Source organism: Metarhizium acridum (assembly GCF_019434415.1).
Source record: "Metarhizium acridum strain ARSEF 324 chromosome Unknown scaffold_234, whole genome shotgun sequence".
NCBI lineage: Eukaryota > Fungi > Ascomycota > Sordariomycetes > Hypocreales > Clavicipitaceae > Metarhizium > Metarhizium acridum.
This window is the reverse complement of record NW_027094021.1, coordinates 98,033-119,560: the sequence shown is the minus strand read 5'-3', so window position 1 is coordinate 119,560 and position 21,528 is coordinate 98,033. Positions and strand designations below refer to the sequence as shown.

The 21,528-nt window shown below is 43.6% G+C and overlaps 5 protein-coding genes across 5 annotated transcripts; 3 read left to right on the top strand and 2 right to left on the bottom strand.

The window, feature by feature from the left end:
• Positions 1-3,376: 3,376 nt before the first annotated feature.
• J3458_011628 (uncharacterized protein) lies at positions 3,377-3,757 on the bottom strand (the record flags this gene model as incomplete). Its single annotated transcript, XM_066119906.1, has 1 exon — positions 3,377-3,757. The coding sequence occupies one exon, from the start codon at positions 3,755-3,757 to the stop codon at positions 3,377-3,379; it is 381 nt and encodes a 126-aa protein (XP_065975024.1).
• A 2,384-nt stretch (positions 3,758-6,141) lies between these two features.
• On the top strand, positions 6,142-6,795 carry J3458_011627 (uncharacterized protein; the record flags this gene model as incomplete). The annotated part of the gene is made up of 1 exon (XM_066119905.1): positions 6,142-6,795. One exon carries the CDS (start codon positions 6,142-6,144, stop codon positions 6,793-6,795), a length of 654 nt encoding a protein of 217 aa, XP_065975023.1.
• Positions 6,796-7,582: 787 nt separating this feature from the next.
• On the top strand, positions 7,583-13,800 carry J3458_011626 (uncharacterized protein; the record flags this gene model as incomplete). Its single annotated transcript, XM_066119904.1, has 4 exons — positions 7,583-7,789; positions 7,858-8,386; positions 8,461-10,702; positions 10,764-13,800. The coding sequence occupies 4 exons, from the start codon at positions 7,583-7,585 to the stop codon at positions 12,271-12,273; spliced, it is 4,488 nt and encodes a 1,495-aa protein (XP_065975022.1). The 3' UTR covers positions 12,274-13,800.
• J3458_011625 (uncharacterized protein) lies at positions 12,665-13,708 on the bottom strand (the record flags this gene model as incomplete). The annotated part of the gene is made up of 1 exon (XM_007809660.2): positions 12,665-13,708. The coding sequence occupies one exon, from the start codon at positions 13,706-13,708 to the stop codon at positions 12,665-12,667; it is 1,044 nt and encodes a 347-aa protein (XP_007807851.2).
• Positions 13,801-17,265: 3,465 nt separating the features above from the next.
• On the top strand, positions 17,266-17,979 carry J3458_011624 (uncharacterized protein; the record flags this gene model as incomplete). Its single annotated transcript, XM_066119903.1, has 2 exons — positions 17,266-17,296; positions 17,366-17,979. 2 exons carry the CDS (start codon positions 17,266-17,268, stop codon positions 17,977-17,979), a joined length of 645 nt encoding a protein of 214 aa, XP_065975021.1.
• Positions 17,980-21,528: the final 3,549 nt, after the last annotated feature.

The window sequence follows — 21,528 nt, the reverse complement described above, 5'->3', positions numbered from 1 at the left end:
GCAAGCGTGAGTAAGCACCTCCTTGAAAAGGGGAAAGAGAGAAGGGGGTCAAACGGCGGGGATTTGTGAGTACTAACTGAAGTGAAAATCGCCCTGAAGGATGATATTTTCTTGGCCGAGAGACCCAGTGGCGTGGCCAGCTCCGGCCTGAACTAAGATGTAGGCGAGCATGTCAGTGGCGGAGTTACGGGAAGGATCAGTCGAGTCGAAGGTGAAGAACAGGGCCTTTGCGTAGTGCCGATGCCGATCTCGATGTTTCTCTTGCCATGCGACAAAGACTTGGTCTGCCATTTCATGAGCGTCGCGGGATGAACTTCTGTGGATGTACAGGATTTGGGAGCCCGCAAATTCGGCCCAGTCTGTGTGTGTAGGACTTTCTAGAACTGGGTGGGAGACCAGTTCTGGCACTGCGTGTAATTGAATCGGGCTATGTAGTGCGGAGCAGGCAAGAAGTGCCCTTTCCATGTGTATCCATCCCGCACAAGGAATCCAGTCTGAAAGTAAGCACCGTCAGCTCGGTCAGGGGAAACTCAGAAACTCGGGAACGTACGGTCGTGGTCCCGTGGTACGTGTTGTGAGAGAGATGGAAAACGCGTTATTGTGTTGCCATCTTCTCCTGAAGTATTATCTTGGATGGTATGCCGAGCGTCGCCGTGAAGTAGTTAATACCTGTTAAGATGTTAGATCTCTAACTAGATTCGTCTTACTTGGGAATCTCCAAGGGTCTCACAGAATGAATCCTTCCCGCTCCTTTCTAGTCTGTAAAAAGGCTGATGATTCGGCTGCGCATAGTAATCTTTGAGCTGATGAACATCTCAGTAGCCCTTAAGGCGGAGTGGAGTGGGCGGGCCAGCGGATGGACGACTTCATTGAGCTGCGGTCTTATTTCATCTCCCTTGTCCAAGAGGAACTCAAAGAGTTTTGACTCGATCGCTTGAGGATCTATATTACGCTGGGGACGACCCGAGAAGACCTGAGGACAAATTTAAGCAAATAGTTTTAGCTTGCTTAAAGTGGCCGAGACTTACAACCTGCGCAGTGCTGGTACATATTGCGGGACGCTCCTCTTCGGACATGGCCGCAAGCGAGAGTGCCTCGTAGTTTACGCAAGTCAGTTACAGGCTTTGTGTCCAGAGAGGAAGAAGGAAGGGGATACTACCATTTCAACTACAATAGCACCAAGATCATAGGCAATAAAAATGATGGCTCGCTTTATTTTTGTTTCAGACACATGCATAAAACGGCTTGGAAACGCACTCACCCGCACGTCTTGGTGCCGTAAAGCTGCCAATCCATGTAGGAGGCGGATCGCCTGCTGCTTCACCGAGTTTTGCGTCAGATCTCCCAGCAGCAAACTGGCCAGCTCTAATCGAAATACGAGTTCCCTCCTCTGCATTTTCACAGAGGTGATCAACTGTTTGAGATAAAGCACATCTTCTTCCGGACACAAGACCGCCACATGCACCACACTATTCAAGGCATCGCCAGTGAGCGTTACATACCAGGGGAATGAGAGACAGCGGAGGTTCTGTTAGGATTGGGACAAACACTTACTCTATGTTTGGGTGCTTATTATTGTAGTGTCCGTCTTTCGATAAGAAGCTTTTGGTGGTGAGCCAAACCTGTGGCTGTGATTCCTTGACCATATGTCGACGGAATATAAGGGGGGTATAATTGCTATCCAATTAGAGCGCGTTCTTTTTCGTGATACCATGTTATCGAGTTCGGTGTCTGCTTTCAGTAGCTCTGAGCCGGCATATTGGGTCGTCTCTTCAACCAACATCACTGTTAGAGAGGTTAGATATGGTTGCTGAAGCGCCTTTGTTGGAGAATATGATACGACTGCCCGACTATTTGTTGAGTCAAAGGCCGAGTTCCGAGAGTTGGTGAAGAAATGGACTTTGGTTCGCTTGTGCAGGACGGGGCCGTAGGAGATGCGTGATAATCCAGGCTGTCAATCAGCCGCCCTTTCTGTGGGTGATGAACCGCGAAAAAGACGGGCTAGCAATGCATTCCACTCTCAGCAGAGCATTGGGTATCGGAAAACGAGGGCCCCTTTTGTAATTAGACGCAAAAAACGGGAAAGAGGAAGTAATGTCACACGGTTAGACCGCAGCACAGGCGTTGGGCTAACAAAGGTTATACAACAACAACAAAGGTAACTATTACGAGGACCCGAAGTTGGACCAGACCTTGGGCTAAGGCTGCCTCAGGCCTTTAGGGCTCACCGACTTCTTGTATTTATAGAGACCTCTAGCCCCTTAAGACCTTGGAAAACCAAAGACCTTTGATACCTTCAAGTTGATTATGAAAATTGAAAGCCCGCTTACACTGCCCTTGTCACAGATAAAAACAGGAACATTGAAGTGATCTGCGGTCAGCCTCATGAAAAATTAGCACACACGCCTTCATCTCATTAGGATCCGAGTTCCCCCGCGCGAGCGCCGATCGATCGACCCCACGAATATTCCACGAAAGTCAGCGAATTAGCTAGGTAGTACCACCGACGAAGTGCCTCACCACCAACTTTCCCAATTTCCAGTGCGTCAAATAGTCTCTTTACATCTCCCGAAACTTGCCAAGAGACTCGAATACAAATTCTAGTTGAGTCAGTCTCAGCCGCTAGGCGGATCTAGTCAATTATTGATGTGTTGGAGCCTTGGCGCTATACTAATCCGCTCTTTACAATCACATTGACTGCTTTTGCCCAACTTCCAGATAGCAATTTCGGGTCGTGAGCTCGCTTTCCTTGTTTGCTTTCTCAGCCCTGGTTAAACCGCTGAATCAACTCGAAGTCATACTTTTGCCTCAGGACTTTAGTTTGGCTCAAAAGAAGAGTCTTGGCAGCGATGGGCTTTACGTGACAGCAAGTATCCAAGTGCGGTCACCGGAGTGAAAAATTGGAGACCCTCATTCTATTTTCAACATCATAATCTAAGATCCCAACCCACCGGCTCGGCCCGATATGTTGAAGCATCCATGCCTGAGATTTCCGAGTACGCAGCTGAATAACTACCGATACGCAGGATGAATGCCTTTGCCCGAAACTCGCTCAGTTGCATCCTTAGAGCTAATTCAAGCCACGGGGAACCCTACCAAGTCTGCTTGTGATCCATTGACCGAAGCAATTATATGCCACCAGAGGTATCACCAACACGGAGTAATTATCTCGGTGTCATTTTCTGGTCAAATACTTGTCAACCCGCACTGTGAGTTCTGCCTCTCGCTAGAGTATTCACTCCTCTAGTTCCAGACGGCATCAGACCGCGTAGGATAACACAGACTTGCATGATTACTGCAAAACGACAAAACTCTTTCCACCCTTTAATCAAGCCAAAACGTTGCCGCAGCTAAATTGGCCCTTGGATACTCCGGACTATCGGCCCAGGACCTTTTGTGTCTGCCGTCCTTCTCTGTCACTAGCATCCTTTTCCAGCTCTGCTGCCGGCACTTTTCTGACATGGACCCCAAATGGGTCGACTACCAGAAATACAGCAGCCGCTACCACCATCAATACTGCATCCAAGCCAATGAATAGTGGCTGGTCTCTGATCAATGTGCCATTCCAGCCACCGGTCAATTCGAGCGTACGGTAGATGCTACGGATGTATATGGCAAGAAGTGAGATGAACATGGCACCGAGGATCGCATAGTATGACCGCGGGATACCTAATTTGATGGAGCGCGTCACAAAATTGACGGCCAGCAGTGCGAATACGGTCATGGTGAAGAGCTGGAAGCCAACACCAGCTACCATGATATATGTCCCCGGCCAAGTGTCGCCATCAGGCCTCCCTGAAGCAAAGGATGCTAAAGCACCGCCCGCAGCCTGAGTACTCGCGTGTCAGCATTTCATTCCAAGTATTGCGCCTACACAGTCGAGCCGGGACGCAGTCGCCGTTGGCATTGAATGGCGGCGAAGATAGAAGCAGACCGATATGTCCAAGTACCCATCTGCACTACCAGTGAGATTACATCGCAGGTGCAGAAAACGATAGTATACATCCGTGCTGATAGCAAGCTTGATTTGCGTCCCATGACGACAATGAGTTTACCCAGCAGGATGTACAGTGCGGCTGTAAAGAACGTCGGTCCGATGATCAATGTCGTAATTTGCATCAAGAAGGCGTTTTGATTGTACGGGCAGCGGGATGACCATGTGCGACCAGCCCATCCGATCGTCTCGGCTAGAGGAGCGAGAGAGGTCTGATTAGTGCATATCTTCTTCATTCCGGAGAGTAGCAAAACGCACTCATTACGCCGATCGCGACAAGGCCCGCCGTCCACGACCTAAAACAGATGGCCTGCACGGAATGACCGAGAAATAAAATGCCGAAGAGAATACAAAACGCGATGCCCGCGGCGAGGCTAGGACGGTAGCCGCTCGGCGGAAGCCATCCTTCGAGTAGATTTGGGTAACAATTGTTGGGGTTTCGCACAGGCTCTGGAACAACAAAACTGGACATGATGAATGGAAAAGAATATCAGGACACCATTTGTACTTGGGAATGTTATAATGTAGTACGTCTCCAAGATGGTGTGCAGTGCTTCTATTCTTCCGATTGCAATACAAAACTTTGAGACCGGGTGCAAAGGACTGAAAAGACGTGTTTAGAGAAGGCACTCATAGAGTTATCAGTCAGTCCTAAGGACAAATAAACAGGACCAACGCGAAGAAGTGTGTTGGATAAACTGCCGCGTTGTTGCAATACCTAGAGTTGTCAGCCCCAACTCACATCATATTAATCTAATTCGACCATTTGTCGAAAAGAACGGATGGGCAACCGGGGGCCGGGCAAGGTGGCCACCCTCATTTGTGTCTAGTAAATGTCTCAGATGCATGGCTGGGAGTTTATTGTACGGAGTAGTAAGCAGGAGACGCAACCTACGTTGCATTGCTTACCGCCTGCAGAAATAACTGCATGGCATGCGCTTTTTAATTTTTCATGGCTCACAGCGCGTGCAACCAGAGTTGCCATGTTCCAATCCATTCCATTCGGATGAATTCCGAGTTTGTGCACAGCCCCTCGGTTTTCATTTGTGCCAAAACCTGCGCGCCCTGTCTTAACCGGCTAGAGGGCAAGACTTCTGAATTAGCTTCGATAGTATCAAAGTTTGTACCGGTATGATAGCTAGACATGTTCCATTAATGCGGGAATCAGTTTTGATAGCAGCGAAACTCTTGAGGTGAGATGAAGTCCAAGAGTGCCGTTCCAACGCCTGTCGTAATGCAAAGACGGCACTGGGCTCTCATTGCTGATGGACTCTTTGGTATTTCTCGCCCCAAATTTATGGCGGCTGAACACACGCGCATATACGGAGTTGACTCGGGTGGCTTTACAGTAAGGTGACAGTCTGGTTGTGATAACAATTACTACACGACGATCTTCTGTAGTCAGTATGTCGCCCCCATGTTCATCTGGCTCATGGAAGACATTGGCCTGGTTGACTTGACATTATCGCTTCAACACCGGACATGGCAATTTGGTCTTCCCTAATAGAAACGTGGACCGCTTTGTCTTTTACGCCTTCTTCGAACCTGCCTCGAAAACTGCACTGATACTTCATACCGCAAGCCGTCCACTTCGACACACATTAAATGGCAGAACCGGAACCAAACCCACAGCGAGGCACACGCTTTCGACTCCGCGCATGGCTGCCATCTCTTCTCTTTGTTATATTATCACTTCCTTTGGGCTACTACACGCGGAGCAAACGCTTTTCGTTTATCCATTGGGTTGGCAGCAACCTGGGAAGCCCTAGTCGGTTCATTGCCCTGCTTCTTATCGCGACGAACTGGAAAGGATTGCCATTCGGGTGGAGTGTAAGAACAGCATTCATATGACAGCAGCTCTGCCGATTTCGACCCGAACCCAGCTAACTTGGATCTATAATTAGGTTCACGTAATTTCTGCTCTTGTCAGCCACCTTTTTGCCAACACATTACATAGTCATGGTCCCGAGAAACTGTTCCGCCATGTAGTCAGCCAGTCCCATGAGCCGCTGCTCGAGGTTGACTACAATCTTCACAAGTCGAATGCTACGTTCTTCAGCGATCTTGATGTATCCCGTACCCATATGCTACATCTCCTTTCTCCGGCCATCCACAGTCTATGGAATAATAGAGCCACCAGACTCGTCATGGATCCCTCCACGCCTGGTCAACTTGCGCGAGGGGGTGTGAAGATCGTCGTTGGTGCTGTGCAGACCAGCTACAAGAGAGAGCTCAAAGCATGTGGAACATACGAGATGTGGACGCGTGTACTGAGTTGGGATCGAAAATGGCTCTATCTTGCCACCTATTTTGTCGCCAAGGGAGCGGACAATCTGCCTGGACCAGGCAGTGATGGTTCTGGCCTCGCCTGTGGTGGTGCCCAAGTTCTCTCAAGAAACAGAGATGACATAGTACTTGCTACTTTCATAACCAAGTTGGTATTCAAAATCGGTCGATTGACAATCCACCCTGCCGTGGTGTTGGATGCGAGCGGCCTACTGCCACCTCGTCCTGGTGGTTGGACAAGTAGTGGTGATGATAACGAAACTCCGCTAGCGAAACCTGTTGCACAAGACTCGGAAAGGAGAACAGACGAGGAAACTGAGGCATCGTGGGACTGGCGGCACACGGAAAGAGAACGGCGAAGGGGGCTAGATCATGCCCAGCATTTGGCGGCGCTAGATGATCTGTCACAAACGTTTAGTGGTGAGAAGGAGGACGTGCTCGGAAGATTTTGGTTGGGAAAATGTGTAATTATGAAAACACATATTCTTGTCGTGGGGCCACGGTATGGTTCATGAACTCATTGTGGCACAAATATTTCTTTCTCGCATCGTATTATTGTGTGGACGAACAGTAGTTTTGTGGTACCGAAGCAGAAGTTTTGCAGCAGCGTGAGATGACCCCAGTGCCTGCATATTCTTTTCAGCGGGCCCTGCCATAGTTGGGCGGTCAAGAAATGTCTGGTTCTTTACAATGCCAGATGTTTTACTGATCAATGTTCACTTCACGGGGTGGAGCGCCTGTCTCGTCGGGCGTTGTGAACGTGGCCGAGAGTGAGACTGCCATCGCGTTCAAGTGAGGTTGAACGTGAAAGTTGGCTGTGAAGAAGGCTGGGTCAATTCGCGGCCTGCCTACCTACCTAATCCACGGTACGAAGTACGGAGTAGCGTAGTTACAATACGTACGGTACCAAGCTGACCCTGGTTGGTTACTATGTCAACGGCGAAGTCGATATACCGGGCATAGTAAGCCTTGCCGTCTCGTCAGCCGTTTCCATTTCGAATACTCCGTCCTCCAGCCAATATAGGCTCCGCGTACATACGCAATATCCCCACCAGAGTTGTTGGTCCTACTCACAATGCACAGACAACAGCCACTGCTCTATTGCTGATTCGCAGGCTTTGGGTCCCCTGGTAACTTACGACCTGCATGCGCCATGACTCATCAGGTGTCGTAAGTCCAATCGCATTCCTCCCTGTGCCGCGCAACTTGGATCTGGAAGCAGCTTGTTGAGGGCAAAGGACAAAAGCTTGGGCGGATGGCTCGTTTAAGTTTCATTTAGGCCGCGCCAGCATTGTCGTCGCCATGGCAAAGTGCTCCATTGAAACAGAGAACCAATTCGGTCCTGCTGCCGACTGTTATGGAGGGTTTGACTTCACGCTATTATTTGAAGAGACAGTCCTCACAATTATTCCCGCGACAATAGTACTGTTGCTACTGCCGTTTCTCGTCGCTGATAAGCTCGAGTGCAGTACCAAAGTTGCGCGGACATGGTCTCATAGTGTAAAGCTGGTAAGAGATCTTCGACCTCGCAATAGCCAAGCGTGGAACAAAAGTGTAAGACACTAACTGAATTATAGGCAACATGGGCTGCCTTGGAAGTTTCGTATTTCGTGCTATTGGGATTGAGTGTGCATCCACATAGTCCAAAGACTAGAGCATCTATCGCCGCCAATACACTGGTCCCCGTTCTGGGTCTCGGTTTGGCATTGCTGTCGCATTTGCATCATTTGCGAAGCGCTCGCCCATCCACTGTTATCATTCCGTATCTTGGTTTGACCTTGGTCTTTGATGTTGCTCGCTGCCGGACATTATGGGCACTTGTGGAGGGAGAGTCTACAGCCATAGCGTTTGGTGTCGCCGTCGGACTGAAGACACTCCTACTGTTGCTTGAGTCAATAGAGAAGCACAACATTTTGCTTCCAGAGTACCAGAAGCTACCGCCAGAGTCGATCGCTAGCGAATTTAACCAATGGTTTGCCTGGTGGATCAATCCAGTCCTCCTTAGAGGATATAGACGAGAACTTGAGCTAAAATCGCTGGACGATGTGGATCAGAACTTGCGAACAGGCGAGGAATTCGAAAGCTTTTATTATCGCTGGGGTGCCTGTAAGTGGCCTTTTGAAGCAGAATGCCAATCATGGTTCTAAATTTTGACTGGAAATTTTTGATCGCGTCTCTAGGCAAGTTCAAAAAGCGACCTAGGGCGCTGCTGTTAGCTTGTATGCTACATAACAAAGCTCTCCTGCTGAAGGGATTGATACCTCGTGCCTGTCAGACTGGGCTTACATTTTCACAACCCTTTCTCATCGAGCGCTTAGTATCCTACATTCAAACTCCGGAGTTGACAGAACGACCAGCATTTGGCACCGGCCTCATCATCTCGTATGCCATCGTATACACTGGTATTGCCGTATCAACGGCTCTGACCCAGCACTGGACTCTCCAACTCATCGCCAAAATGCGAGCCGACCTCATCGATGTCATTTATCGCCACACTCTCAGAATTCGCTCGACTTCTTTACAAGACGCCGACTCTGTCACATTGATGAGTGCTGATGTGGAGAGGATCGTGACGGGCTTTAGGACTATGCATGAGCTATGGGCGTCGCCCATTGAAGTTGGCCTTGTTCTATGGTTGTTACACGCACAACTTGGTCTCGCTCTCGTGGGACCTGCTGGCACCGTCATTATCTGTGCTGCTTCGGGGGCCGTGGTGGCCTCTGGCGCTCCGGTAGCCCAGAAGGCCTGGCTCGACTCTATCCAGATTCGCTTGGCAGCCACGGCGTCGATGCTCAACGTCATGAAAGCCGTTAAGATGACTGGACTTGCTGATAAACTGGGTAAAACAATCACCAATATTCGTGAACAGGAGGTTCAGATTTCATTTGGGTACAGACTCGTGTTGCTCAAGATAGTTTCTATTTCTTACTTGAGTATTGCTCTATCTCCGGTCGGCGCCTTCGGTATCTACATCTTGTTACAGCGGTACATGGGTTACAGCATCTTGGATGTCACCAAGGCCATAACGACGCTAACTCTCTTGCAGCTTATGATTGCTCCCATGTCGCTTTTTGTGGAAGGCCTAGGTGGCGTTATGGGTGCCGTTGGATGCTTCCAAAGAATTCAGCAATATTTGAACACCGACATGCGTATTGACAACAGGATCTTCAGCCAGTTCTATCATCGAGATTCCATTCAATCGAAATCATTTATGCCGAAAACAAGTTCCAGCAGAGCAGGTTCCCTGAATGAAACTCTTGTTAATGACAATGCCAAAAGCTTGTCTCACCACGAGAAGAAAGAGGCGCGGTCCAATAAAACTTACGAGCTGGAGGAACTTACCGAAACGACACGGTTGGCCACTCCCCAAGAACCCCGAGAAAGCGCAGTTGCAATAAGAGTTCAGCATGTTTCCGCCCGATGGAAGGATCATCGACCTTTCATCTTGCATGATCTGAACTTCGACATTCCTCTTGGCAAACTGACAATGGTTGTTGGCCCTGTTGGTAGTGGCAAATCTACCCTCCTTCATACATTATTGGGCGAAACACTCATCTCAACTGGTTCCATAATATCAGCCTTTCCAGATGCCGCCTTCTGTACGCAGTCATCTTGGATTATTAATGCTACCCTCCAGAAGAATATTCTTGGATCTCTACCCCTTGATCCAGACTGGTATTCCACCGTGTTGAATGCCTGTGCTCTTTCTCAGGACATAAGTCAATTCCCACAAGGCGACAACATGCTTGTAGGGAGTAATGGTATCAGTCTCAGCGGCGGACAACAAATGCGTCTTACTCTTGCTAGAGCCTTGTACTCTCGCAAGCAAATGGTGATAATGGATGATGTCCTCAGTGGGCTTGACGCCACAACTGAAAAGTTGGTGTTTGCATCGGTCTTCTCCAAATCCGGACTGCTACGTCGTCATGAAATGACTGCAGTTCTCGCTACTAATTCTGCTCATCGCTTAGCCGAAGCAGATCTGATCGTAGCACTCGGTTCAGATGGTACCGTCGCTCAACTGGGAACCTATGATGAGTTATCAAGCTCCGAAGGATACGTGTCAAACCTTCAAATACAGGATCGACAAGATGATAGTATGCAAAGCAGCGGATTATGCCTCCCAACTGAGGCTGTTCGGGAAGCTCTCTCCAAAGCACTCCCGGAAGTCAATGCCGCTGATGCTTCCATTAGCGATCTGGATACGTACAAGTATTATATTGAGTGCTTTGGATGGGTCAGATGGTCAATATTTGTTGTAATTTGTGCCATGTTTGCATTCTTCTCCACATTCCCACAGGTGTGGCTGAAGTGGTGGGCAGCAGACAACATGCAGTATCCAAACACAAACGCTGCTTATTACTGGGGTATATATCTTCTTCTTGGCGTTCTGACTGTTGTTAGTCTTGGATCTGCTGCCGGGTAAGTTGTAAAAGGGCCGTACTATACGAAGACGAATATTTGCTGATTTATTGTGTATTAGGTTCCTCATCACCGGCCTAGCTCCTCGCGTTGCGCTGACTCTACACAAACGCCTCCTTTCTACCGTAATGAATGCTCCAATGTCTCTATTTTACACCTCGGATACTGGCTCTATTACCAACCGATTCAATCAGGATATGGAGCTTATTGACATGGATCTTCCTTTGTCATTGATCAACACGGTGGTTATGATATTTGTTCTCATTGCGCGAGCCATCTTTATCGCCGCTACTGGCAAATACGTCGGAGCCGCACTTTTTTTCTGTGTCCTGGCTGTTTATGTCCTCCAGAGTTTCTACCTGCGAACGTCGCGCACATTAAGGCTGCTCGACATTGAATCAAGGTCTATCCTCCTCGCGCACTTCCTTGAAACTCTGGGGGGCCTGGTCATACTCAGGGCATACAAATGGGATCGGTACTTTATCGAGCGTAACAATGAACTTATTGACATTGTACAAAGGCCTTTTTACCTCTTGTTAAGCGTTCAGAGATGGCTTAGTCTTGTCCTGGACCTTATGGTTGGTGGTATAGCCATAGTTCTCGCCACTATTGCTGTGCAGGCACGAGGACTGGATGTCGGATTACTAGGTTTGGCTCTGGTTAGCATTGTTGGCTTCAGCGCTGGTCTGAAACAACTCATCATTCACTGGACTATGCTCGAAACATCAGCAGGTGCTATAACCCGAGTCAAGTCATTTGTTTCCACCGTCGGATGCGAGAACCTTCCCCCCGAGCGAGAGACCGTCTCTGAGAGTTGGCCCCAGTTTGGATCTGTGGCATACCGTAACGTAATGGCCTCATATGGAAAGGACTCTGGGCCCGTCCTTAAAGGCGTTTCACTTACCATCGAGCCTGGTCAACATATAGGCATTTGTGGTCGCAGCGGAAGTGGCAAGAGTTCTTTGATAGCTTGTCTTTTTCGCCTTTTAGAACTAGACGACGGTTCCATTCATGTCGATGGCGTTGATATATCAACAATTCCGCGGCAGCAAGTACGAGAGCGACTGATCGCCCTACCGCAAGATGCGTATATCTTTCCTGGAACAGTTCGTTTCAACATTGACCCTATTGGTGATAATGACGACGCGAATATCATACAGGCGCTCGAGAAAGTTGGGCTGTGGGAAATGCTCTGCACTGACGAGGTCGGTGGTTTGGATGGGAAATTACCGCAGGATCTACTCTCACATGGTCAGCGTCAACTGATGTGTCTAGCGCGGGCGATGGTGCGGCGCTCTTCTATTCTTGTCTTGGACGAGGCAACGGCTGCCGTTGACAGTGAGACGGAGGCACTCATACAGCACATTATCCAAGAGCGCTTTAAAAGCTATACTATCATCGCTGTTGCACATCGTCTGGATACAATCCGGGAGTTTGACCGCGTTGCAGTCATGGATGCCGGCTCCATAGTAGAATGGGGAGATCCAGTCACATTATTGCGGAGAGAAAGTGCTTTTCGTACGCTTTACAACGATTTGAAGGGCGTTGCGGGGAAGCCTGGCCCTGAATGAAGATTCCTCTACCTCGATACAGTACACTTCAAGGTAATCTTATCATACCAAGTTTACATATTTCCAGATCCAGACGTAATCTATCAGCATGGCCCCGCCGTGGAAGATTCCAGAATTCAGCAATGAAGCAGGCCGTGGAGTGACTCCTCGCACCACTAAGATGAATTGTACAAGAACACAGTCCATACACATTAGTTCGACTAACTAAACCAGCTGTACATGAAACACTTTTCACGATAAACTCGAGATTTCTTTACCATTACCTGACTGTTTCAGATTGAGTAAACTGTCCCAGAGTCCAGATTATCCACGACATTGTTATATCTTCCTGTAAAGCTGAAAAGCGCACTCGCGAAACCAGTGCCAACATGAATTTGCGAGGAACGGGCCGTTAGCGACTCAGGGGCAGAAACTCGAGCCAGGGACCATTTTTCTGTCCTGCAATGTGTTCACGCAGCTGATACTCATTCTCAGGTTGTCTACCTCGGCAGCTTGCTGCTGCTCCTTGCTTGCCTCGACCAATCCGTCCCAACTCTCCTGCAGCAAAACGAAAGTCTCCTCGGCGGAGGATGGTCCCAATGGTGATGGCAATTTCATGGTAAGCAAGGCTTTTACCAACACAAGACCGCGTTCCGAGTGAGAACGGATTGAAGGCGGCACGGGCTCGCTCGATGCTGTCGCCGGAGCCATCGTCCTCGATCCAACGCTCTGGTCGGTAGACAAACGGATCAGCGTAGCAGCGACCATCATGATGTATCGCGTAAATGCCCACACCAGTATTGCAACCGGCTCCTATGCGGCTTCCGTCCACGAGGAGGCTATTTGGAGCGACTACCTCTCGACCGAGCACGGCACCGTTTGGCGGTGACATGCGCATTGCCTCATCTATACAAGCGCGCAGATATATGCACGATTGGAAGGCTGCTTCGGAACTTGCGCGCACCCCCGCTGCCAGTCGATCGTATACGAATTTGTTGTCAGCCAAATAGAAAAGGACAGATGCAATGGCAGTTGACGACGTCTCTGACCCAGCCACGATGAGGGTGACGCTCTCGGATGCCAGCTCCTCTTGCCCAAAACTCCTTCCTGTCTTGGAGTCTCGAGCTGAAGACAGTGCCTCGAACACATCGCCACCAGTTCCTCCTTCAATGGCGTCTGGGCTAGGCTCCTGTTCGTCGAGTTGAATGCCGCTGAGCTCCAGCTTTGTCCCTCGCTGGATGCGTTCCCGCACGCAACGCACCACGAATTTTAAGAAGCGGTAACGCGCAATGATGGCGTCACGGAAGAAGTAGCGGTCCATGTTAAACGAAGAAAGCCAGGGAATAATGACTAGGACCGACATGCGTACATTGGACTTGGAAATAGCCTCAGGGACATATCGAAATCGTTCAGAGCCGAGCAGATTGTAATACGCACTGAACACAACGTCAGACATGACGTCAAACGTCAACCAATTGCACCAACGGCCCATATCCAAAGAGGCACTCCATTGGCCAGCCGCAAGAGTTTCCTGATACAATATATCGCAAAGTTTGTTCACGTGTACTTTAATGCGGTCTTCGTAGCCTCTCTGTGCCTTCTCAGACACTGTCTGAGAAACTATACGTCGTCTGCGTAAATGGTCTTTCCTATCGCGTGACGTGAACGAACTGGGCGTCTTGTGTTCTAATGGTACGTAGTGCTTGCTCTTTATAACACTTGAAGATGAGCCAACCCCATATATGTCTTGGAGTCCTGCTGCTGAACAAACCAAGACCAAGTTTGGGCCATATCGGACGAAGTCACCTATTGACCAGAATACTAGTTACCAACTGCAGCTACCAATGCAGGAAGTTACCAGGAAGCACTTACCGTATTTTTGATGATCCTCCCATATTTTCAAATGAATATCACCTCGCCAAGCATAGTACGCGTAATATATGTCTGTGAGCTTGGCTAAAAGCGGCCCGGGGTATATAGCAAGTGGGTGGACGTATACCAAGTACAGCGCCCTCGCAAGAACCTGCACACAAGAATTAGGACATCTGTCACTTTCGGACGCTTATATCAAACCTGATGCCTACCCAGGTAGCCACAACGGCTGGGAGGAGAACTACGATCAACATCGTATCGATTGCAATTCCTGATTCTTAACGCAGTCTGTATTTCGGAAGTTGTATTCCGGGAAATAATTGAGATATGTGCCTGTATAGATCTTTGACCCGCAGGCCACGTTTTCTAACTGCGTGTATCCAGCCTCATGCATGACAGGGCCTAGGTTTCATGGTCGTAGAATTGCATAGTAAGCAATAATACATAGCGGGGACTTTTCCCCTCCGTGGATAGACACCCCATCTCATGTCGTATGATCTATGCCACCTCAGGCGAATCCAACCGATTTAACACTACACAGTGCTTAATATTGCTGTCGCCTAGAGACTAAATGTAGTAATACAGATACAAAATGTCCTTGATTCAAGCGTGAGTGTCTTTCCATTATAGATTGTGTGAATTGAAGATAATACCATGCGGGCAATTTCGGCATAGTCATTGAGCCAATTTTTGCCGTTTCTCTTACACTATGACTGGGTGCTAAAATGTGAGACACCATATTGCTTGTCACATTATAAGAGGCACTAATTATCACGATAATATATATATATAAGTTTATATTTAATTATGAAAGAGAAAATTATATATACTCTTTTTATAAGTATACTTATCTTTATAAGTACTTACTTATAATATCACGTTAACAGCTATGGAAGCAAATTGAAGAGTGGAATTGTCCTTGGGATTGAAGCTATCTAGGTACGGAAAACAGGCCCTTATTTATAGATATCAAGGTCGTCTAACAGGTCACCTAGAAAGCCATCAATTTGAGGGGTTCTACGGTATCCAGCTATTGAAGGTCCGGCTTCAATGGGGTGGTGGCGCGAGCCTTCTTTTGAAGCTTTTCGTACAATCGGAAAGCAGCTATTTGAGGCGTTTTGGGGCTTATCGGGGTCCCCGATGAATAGCAGCCTTTTTCCATTGAAAGGGGCCTTTGGCGTTGACATATAATTAAAAGCTTACCCTTATTAAGGTACAAGTACATAATTTATACTCGTAATAAGTAACCTATTTTAACATTACTTTTGCTACGCTAGCACTCTCTAGCTAGCCTTTTTTCCTTATACACATGATCAAGCTCTTCACTTCTTTTAGCTCTCTTACAATACAACTTGTCAGTTGCATCACGAGCTCTTGTAACCTCGCTGTAGCTCTCTTCCGCGGTCCCTCACATAAAACCTCCCAACGACGACAATCTTGTACAAAAAAACTGCTAGAGAGAATTTGAGCAGTGTGGCTTTGTAAATTTTGGAAACTATCGTATTCAGAACTGGTTGAATCAATGGGTACACCTGCCTGTCCTAACTACTCGAGATCTCTGATCCCACCACGAATAAGAATAGAAATTGAGAATGATATCCATAGCAAGTAATTACGACAGCAGGAAACCTCCCTTACTACACGAGATATGAGTAAATATAGAGTTTATCTATACACCTAACAACTATGCGCAAGGAAAAGAGTCGAATGGTTTTGACGGTTTTCAGAATACAACAGCATGAACGTCATCAACTTGAATCTGCATACCCTGGTCGTATTTCTCATTTCATTTAGGGTCCGATTAACAAGCATCCTCTCTGAGTTATCAAGCACCCCCATTGTGGCTTGCTGTGGCTGGGACACCCGATACCGGGCCCACATAGATTTTTGTATGGGGATAACGTAAAGGTTATCTGTACGGTCGCGCCTTTGTAAAAAATCACTTGAATTAATCTATTTAAATGAAGCTATTCAGAGATTTCTATCGTCGGCACCGGCTGTCACATAATATCATCCATCGTAGCTGCCTGTTGTGTCATTTCTTCAAAGACCTGATCCATTTTACCTTTAAATTCAGGCGTAATATCATCATCCCAAATAAACGAGGCATCCTGACTACCCCATTATGACTCTGTAAAAGGACGCTGTGAGGCTTTTAGCGATGAATTTTGTGGTGTTGAGGCCGTAATTCCGTCATTTTCATTGATATCGTCACGGTCCTCAATTGCGGCTGCAAAACGCATGTAAGCTCGAGGGCCCTCGGTGCCCGGCTCGTATGAATCGTCTCGATCAACAGCTCTAAGGCTAATAGCTGTTGAAGTTGATCGTGATACTTTAATAGCTGTGGGTGCTATTAAAGGCGGCGGTTGTTAACGATTTTGATGATTTTTACGGTCGGCTCGAGCCTCGGCGGCTTCTTCAGATATCGTGCGTTATTTGTGGCCTGTTATTTTGGTGTTGTGGTGGTGTGGTGGGTGTGTGGTGCGCTGCAAGCGGCGTTAGTGGTGACTGTGAGGCCGGCCTGTCCAAATTGCCTTCAATGTTACTAATTACTAGTAAATTCCGGCACCGGCACCTGAAGGGGCCCAGCCACAATGGGGGTGCTTGATAACTCAGAGAGGGTGCTTGTTAACTAGGGCCTTCATTTATTCTCCTTTAAAAGTTGGGGCAGAGGCAACTCATTACCAGTCACTTTAACTCAGGCAATAATCTGGCAGATTGATTTTCGTCGTGATGCCTCTGTGTTAAATATGCGTTCCACTGAAGTTGAAGGTCGATTACTATGCGACTAGGCTTGTGATTACTAGTACTTGCAGGGTTGACTACACAACGCGAATCATCTGCGCGGTTTGGGTACTCAACAATAAAGCCTTGGGATGACAGTTGACAAAATTGCCGTAATGGGGAAAAAGAAAACATGCAGAATAGCATGTGTATTCCGATGAATACGAGCATAGATATGGACATCAAGTCGCGGTCTTCCTTATACCGGAAAGAAAATTTACGCCTGCGAATCTATCTTATTTTAAATTATTCCTGTTCCCTTTATGAACGAGGTGAATTGGACAGTTCCGGACTGTCGAAAACACCAGTAGCTTTAGCAGTTCGCAAATTCAACACCTGGCCCCCGAGTATCTCAATATGGCTATTCCCGCACCCAACTCAGATATTGGTAAGTTCTGGCCTGAGATTGAACGGTACTATTCCGAAGAAGCAGTCCATAACGAACCATGACCTGTAGATTGGGCTAAACTGCAGCTCACCGACCACTTGCCTCTTAATGGGCACGTAGAGGCACGGTTTTACCAGTCAACCAAGCAGTGGACTGCGCCTACACTGGTAACCGACCCCAAAATCGCCATTTCTGGCATCTCACCAGCGCTAAACTACGGTCAACAATGTTACGAGGGTCTCAAAGCTTTTCGCACGCCATCCGATATTGTTGTGTTTCGGCCAGAGTTTCACGCGAAACGAATGGCAGGCTCCGCTGCGGCTGTCTGCCTCCCGCCGCCCCCAGAAGAGCTCTTCCTTGAGTGTATTCGTATGGCTGTAGCTTCCAATGGGGAGTATGTGCCACCGGAAGATTCACAAGGCTTCTTGTATATTCGACCCGTCCTCTTTGGCAGCAGCGATGGACTACTCTTGGGGCCTTGCGAGGAGACCATTTTTGCCGTATACTGCCATCCGGCCGTCCCATACCATGGGATTGGCGGAGGCATCAAGGGTGTCGTGTGCGAAGACTTTGATCGTGCAGCCCCCAAAGGTGTTGGTTACTTCAAAGTTGGTGGAAATTATGCTCCTGTAAGTTGGACAGTTTTTGGTTCTGCTTTCAACTCTCTAGAGCACCCATGGTAGTGACTCTCTTGGCTTCCTCTGTATCATTTGTTTTCTGCCTTGCTTGTATTAAAATAGGATGAAAAGCCCTGTAACCTGGATGTTTATGCACTGACGAGGGCAGGTCTGGCGGCATGCGGCCAAGGCCATGCAAATGGGTAGAGTGTAAAAACGGGTACCCGTGGGCACCCGTGGGTATCCAAGTTTTTCTTAGGTTATTCGCGGGCTACCTATTTTATTATATAGGTAATTTAGGTATATTATAAGTAACCTAAGAAAAAAAATAAGTATCTTATAAATACCTATAAAATATATAATAATATAATATAATAATATAAATTAATTTCCTTTAATTAATTATAATAATTAATATTAACTCTTTAATATTTAATTATATTTATAATAAGTTTTAAGTTTAAAGTATTATCTTTTAATACTTAATATAACTTTAATTATTAGGTTTTAAAGAGTTAATTAAAGAGTTAATAGAATTAATTATTACTTTCTTTTCTTTTCTCTCTTTTTTCTCTTTTCTCTCTTTCTCTTATTCTTAGTATTTTTTATACTTAATTATTATCTTTTTATTTTCTCTTATATATATAAGTTTAAGTATTTTTTTTCTTTTAATATTATTTAATTTTTCTTTATATCTTTATTCTTTATTTATTAATAAACGTTTTATATAAGCTTTATTTTTAAATTCTTTATTTTATTATAAACTATTATAATTATTTATAAGATAATTAATATAAATAATTATTATAAATAAATATAATTATATAAACCTTTTATATAATCTTATAAAAAGATAATATCTTACTTTTAAAAGATATTTAATATATTATATAAAGTGTAAAAGTTCTTAAGTATAATTATAATATACTTTATATATTAACTTAAAATATTTATAATTAAGTATAATAAGTAAATAAGTAATTAAATATATATATAACTTATATATTAATTAATATTTAAATTAATATTATTTTAGCTAACTCTTATAAGGCTTAAATTATATTAAGATTCTAGTAAGAAATAAAGATACTCGTATTATTAATAATCTTCTTTATTAAGTATTAAAATAATACCCTTAAAATAATAAGTAAGATATTTCTTTAATAGCGTTAAATTTTTTAAAGTATTATAATTAATTTAAAGTTAAAGTTATAATAATTATTTATAATAATTATATACACTTATTATTAGGTTTAAAGTAATATAATCTTTTAATTAAAATTACTTAATTAAATAATCTTTTACCTATTATCTTTTTAAATTAATTACGTATAACTATTATATTTTTACTTAAAATACTTTATAATATTATTATTAAGAATAACTAATAAAAATAACTAATAAAAACACTTATTAAAGTAATTATAAGTAAGAAAAATTAATAGTAAAGAGTAATAAAGTAAAAAAAAGAGAGTAATAAAGAAATTTTAATAGCTAATAAAAGCTATATTAAAAATAAGGCCTATAAATATATGATTTTAATAGCTAATAAAAGCTATATTAAAAGTTAAGTCTTTAAGTATATAATTTACTTTACTCTTATATTTACTCTACTATTAGATTTTATGTATTTTAACTTTTTATATATTATTTTATTACTTTTAATATATCTTTTTATATTATTTTTATTATAAAATATAGATTTTATTAATTATTTTTAATAATTATACTTATAATTATATAAATTCTTTTTTTTTAGGTTTTATTTTAACGTAATATTATATTAATTTAACGCTATAATTATAGTTAATTCTAGTATTTTTTATAATAATATATATGTAATTATATTAATTATTTTTACTTATTAAGTTAACCTTTTAATTTAAGTAATAAAAAGTATAAAGTTAAGTTTAAGCTTTTATAAAATATATATATAAAGTAAGTAAAAGAACGTTAATTATAATTAACCTTTATTAAGCGTAAATAAGAAAATAAGTAAAATACTATACTTATTAAGTAATATTATAAATTAAAAAAATTATATAATATTATAAAGTATAAGAAAGTATTAAAAGTAATATGTAATACTCTTAAAGAAAAAGTTAAGTAATACGTTTAAGTAAAATAATAAGTATTATTTTATTATAATAATTATTTATATTAATTAATTTAATATAAAGAAGTAATTACATTTATATTAAAGCTATAATATAATACTTATTAAATTAACGTAAGATAAAGATAATAAGAATTTAAATTAAAAGAATATTAATAATAATATTATAAATTACATAAATATAATAAGAAATTCTAATAAAAGTATTTTAAAAGTAAATATTTAAGAGATAAAAATAAGCTTTTAAGATATTTAAATTAAAAAAATTAAGGTAAGTTTTATTTATATTATTTTATTTATATTATTAATATTAATTTAAAATAATAATCGTATTATATTTAAGCTTATACGTAATATAATTATTAAAATATTAAAGATAATTTAGTTTAAAATTTAATAATTTTATATATACTCGCTTAATTATAAGAGAGAGATTATTATTTTAAAGTATAAATAGTTTAATATTATATAAGTTTTCTTTATATTAAATACTATAATAAATTTTTAATATTATTAGTTTTATGTGTCTCTTATAGCTTAATACTTTAAAGGTATTTAATTTAATAAAGTTATTAATTTAATACTCTATTACCCGCTTATATTATAAAAAAATACTATATAAGTTAAGTTAATAATATTAAGTATAATGTTACGAACGACACTGCACAAGACACGGGACGGGACCGCACCGGCTAGGACAGGCACGACCTGTGGGCACAAGAAGAAGGCAGGGGCACGTGACCAGCTACGTGACCTAAGAGGCGATTGAAGAGGTCGATGTTTGAACACATTAACTAAGGAGGATTGAACCGACTGAACCTTAAGCTAGTTAATTAAGGTTTGAAGGGATTGATAGTTGAGCTAATTGATCTAGGACTATAATAGAGAGATAGACGAGTACTTAAGGAGAAGGTATTCCTATAGTTAGATAGTCTAGATCTCTATTAATTAATCTAAGTAATAGTCTTATTATTAAGAGTTATACTCTTAATGGCCTTATTATAATACTACTTAAAAGCTACTTTATAGCATTTAACCTGACTTACTTCCTAAGAAATAAACCTACTATGCCTTAGAACCTAAGCCACTATTACATTTTAATTAATTCTATTTAGTAAGTTACCTTAAAACTTTAAGTAGTAATAACTTCTAAGATGTCTACTTTAAGCGGAAAGACTACTAACCCCGGGGAGATAATGAAGTACCTTTATAATAAGATTACCAAGCTTAAGAAGCAGAATTAATAGCTTCTTAACCGATAGAATAATCTCTATGAAAAACTTGAGGCACGAGAAGAGGAACTTGTAGTAATCCAAAATCTCACACCTGTATCCTCTATTAATAATAATAACATGCTAAAATTCCCTAAGCCTAAATTATACGATAGCTATAATGTTACGAACGTCACTGCACGAGACGCGGGAAGCTGGGCCGCACTGGCAAGGGTAGGCACAGCTGCTGACTAACAAGGACATCAAGTCACGTGATGGCTCATCGGA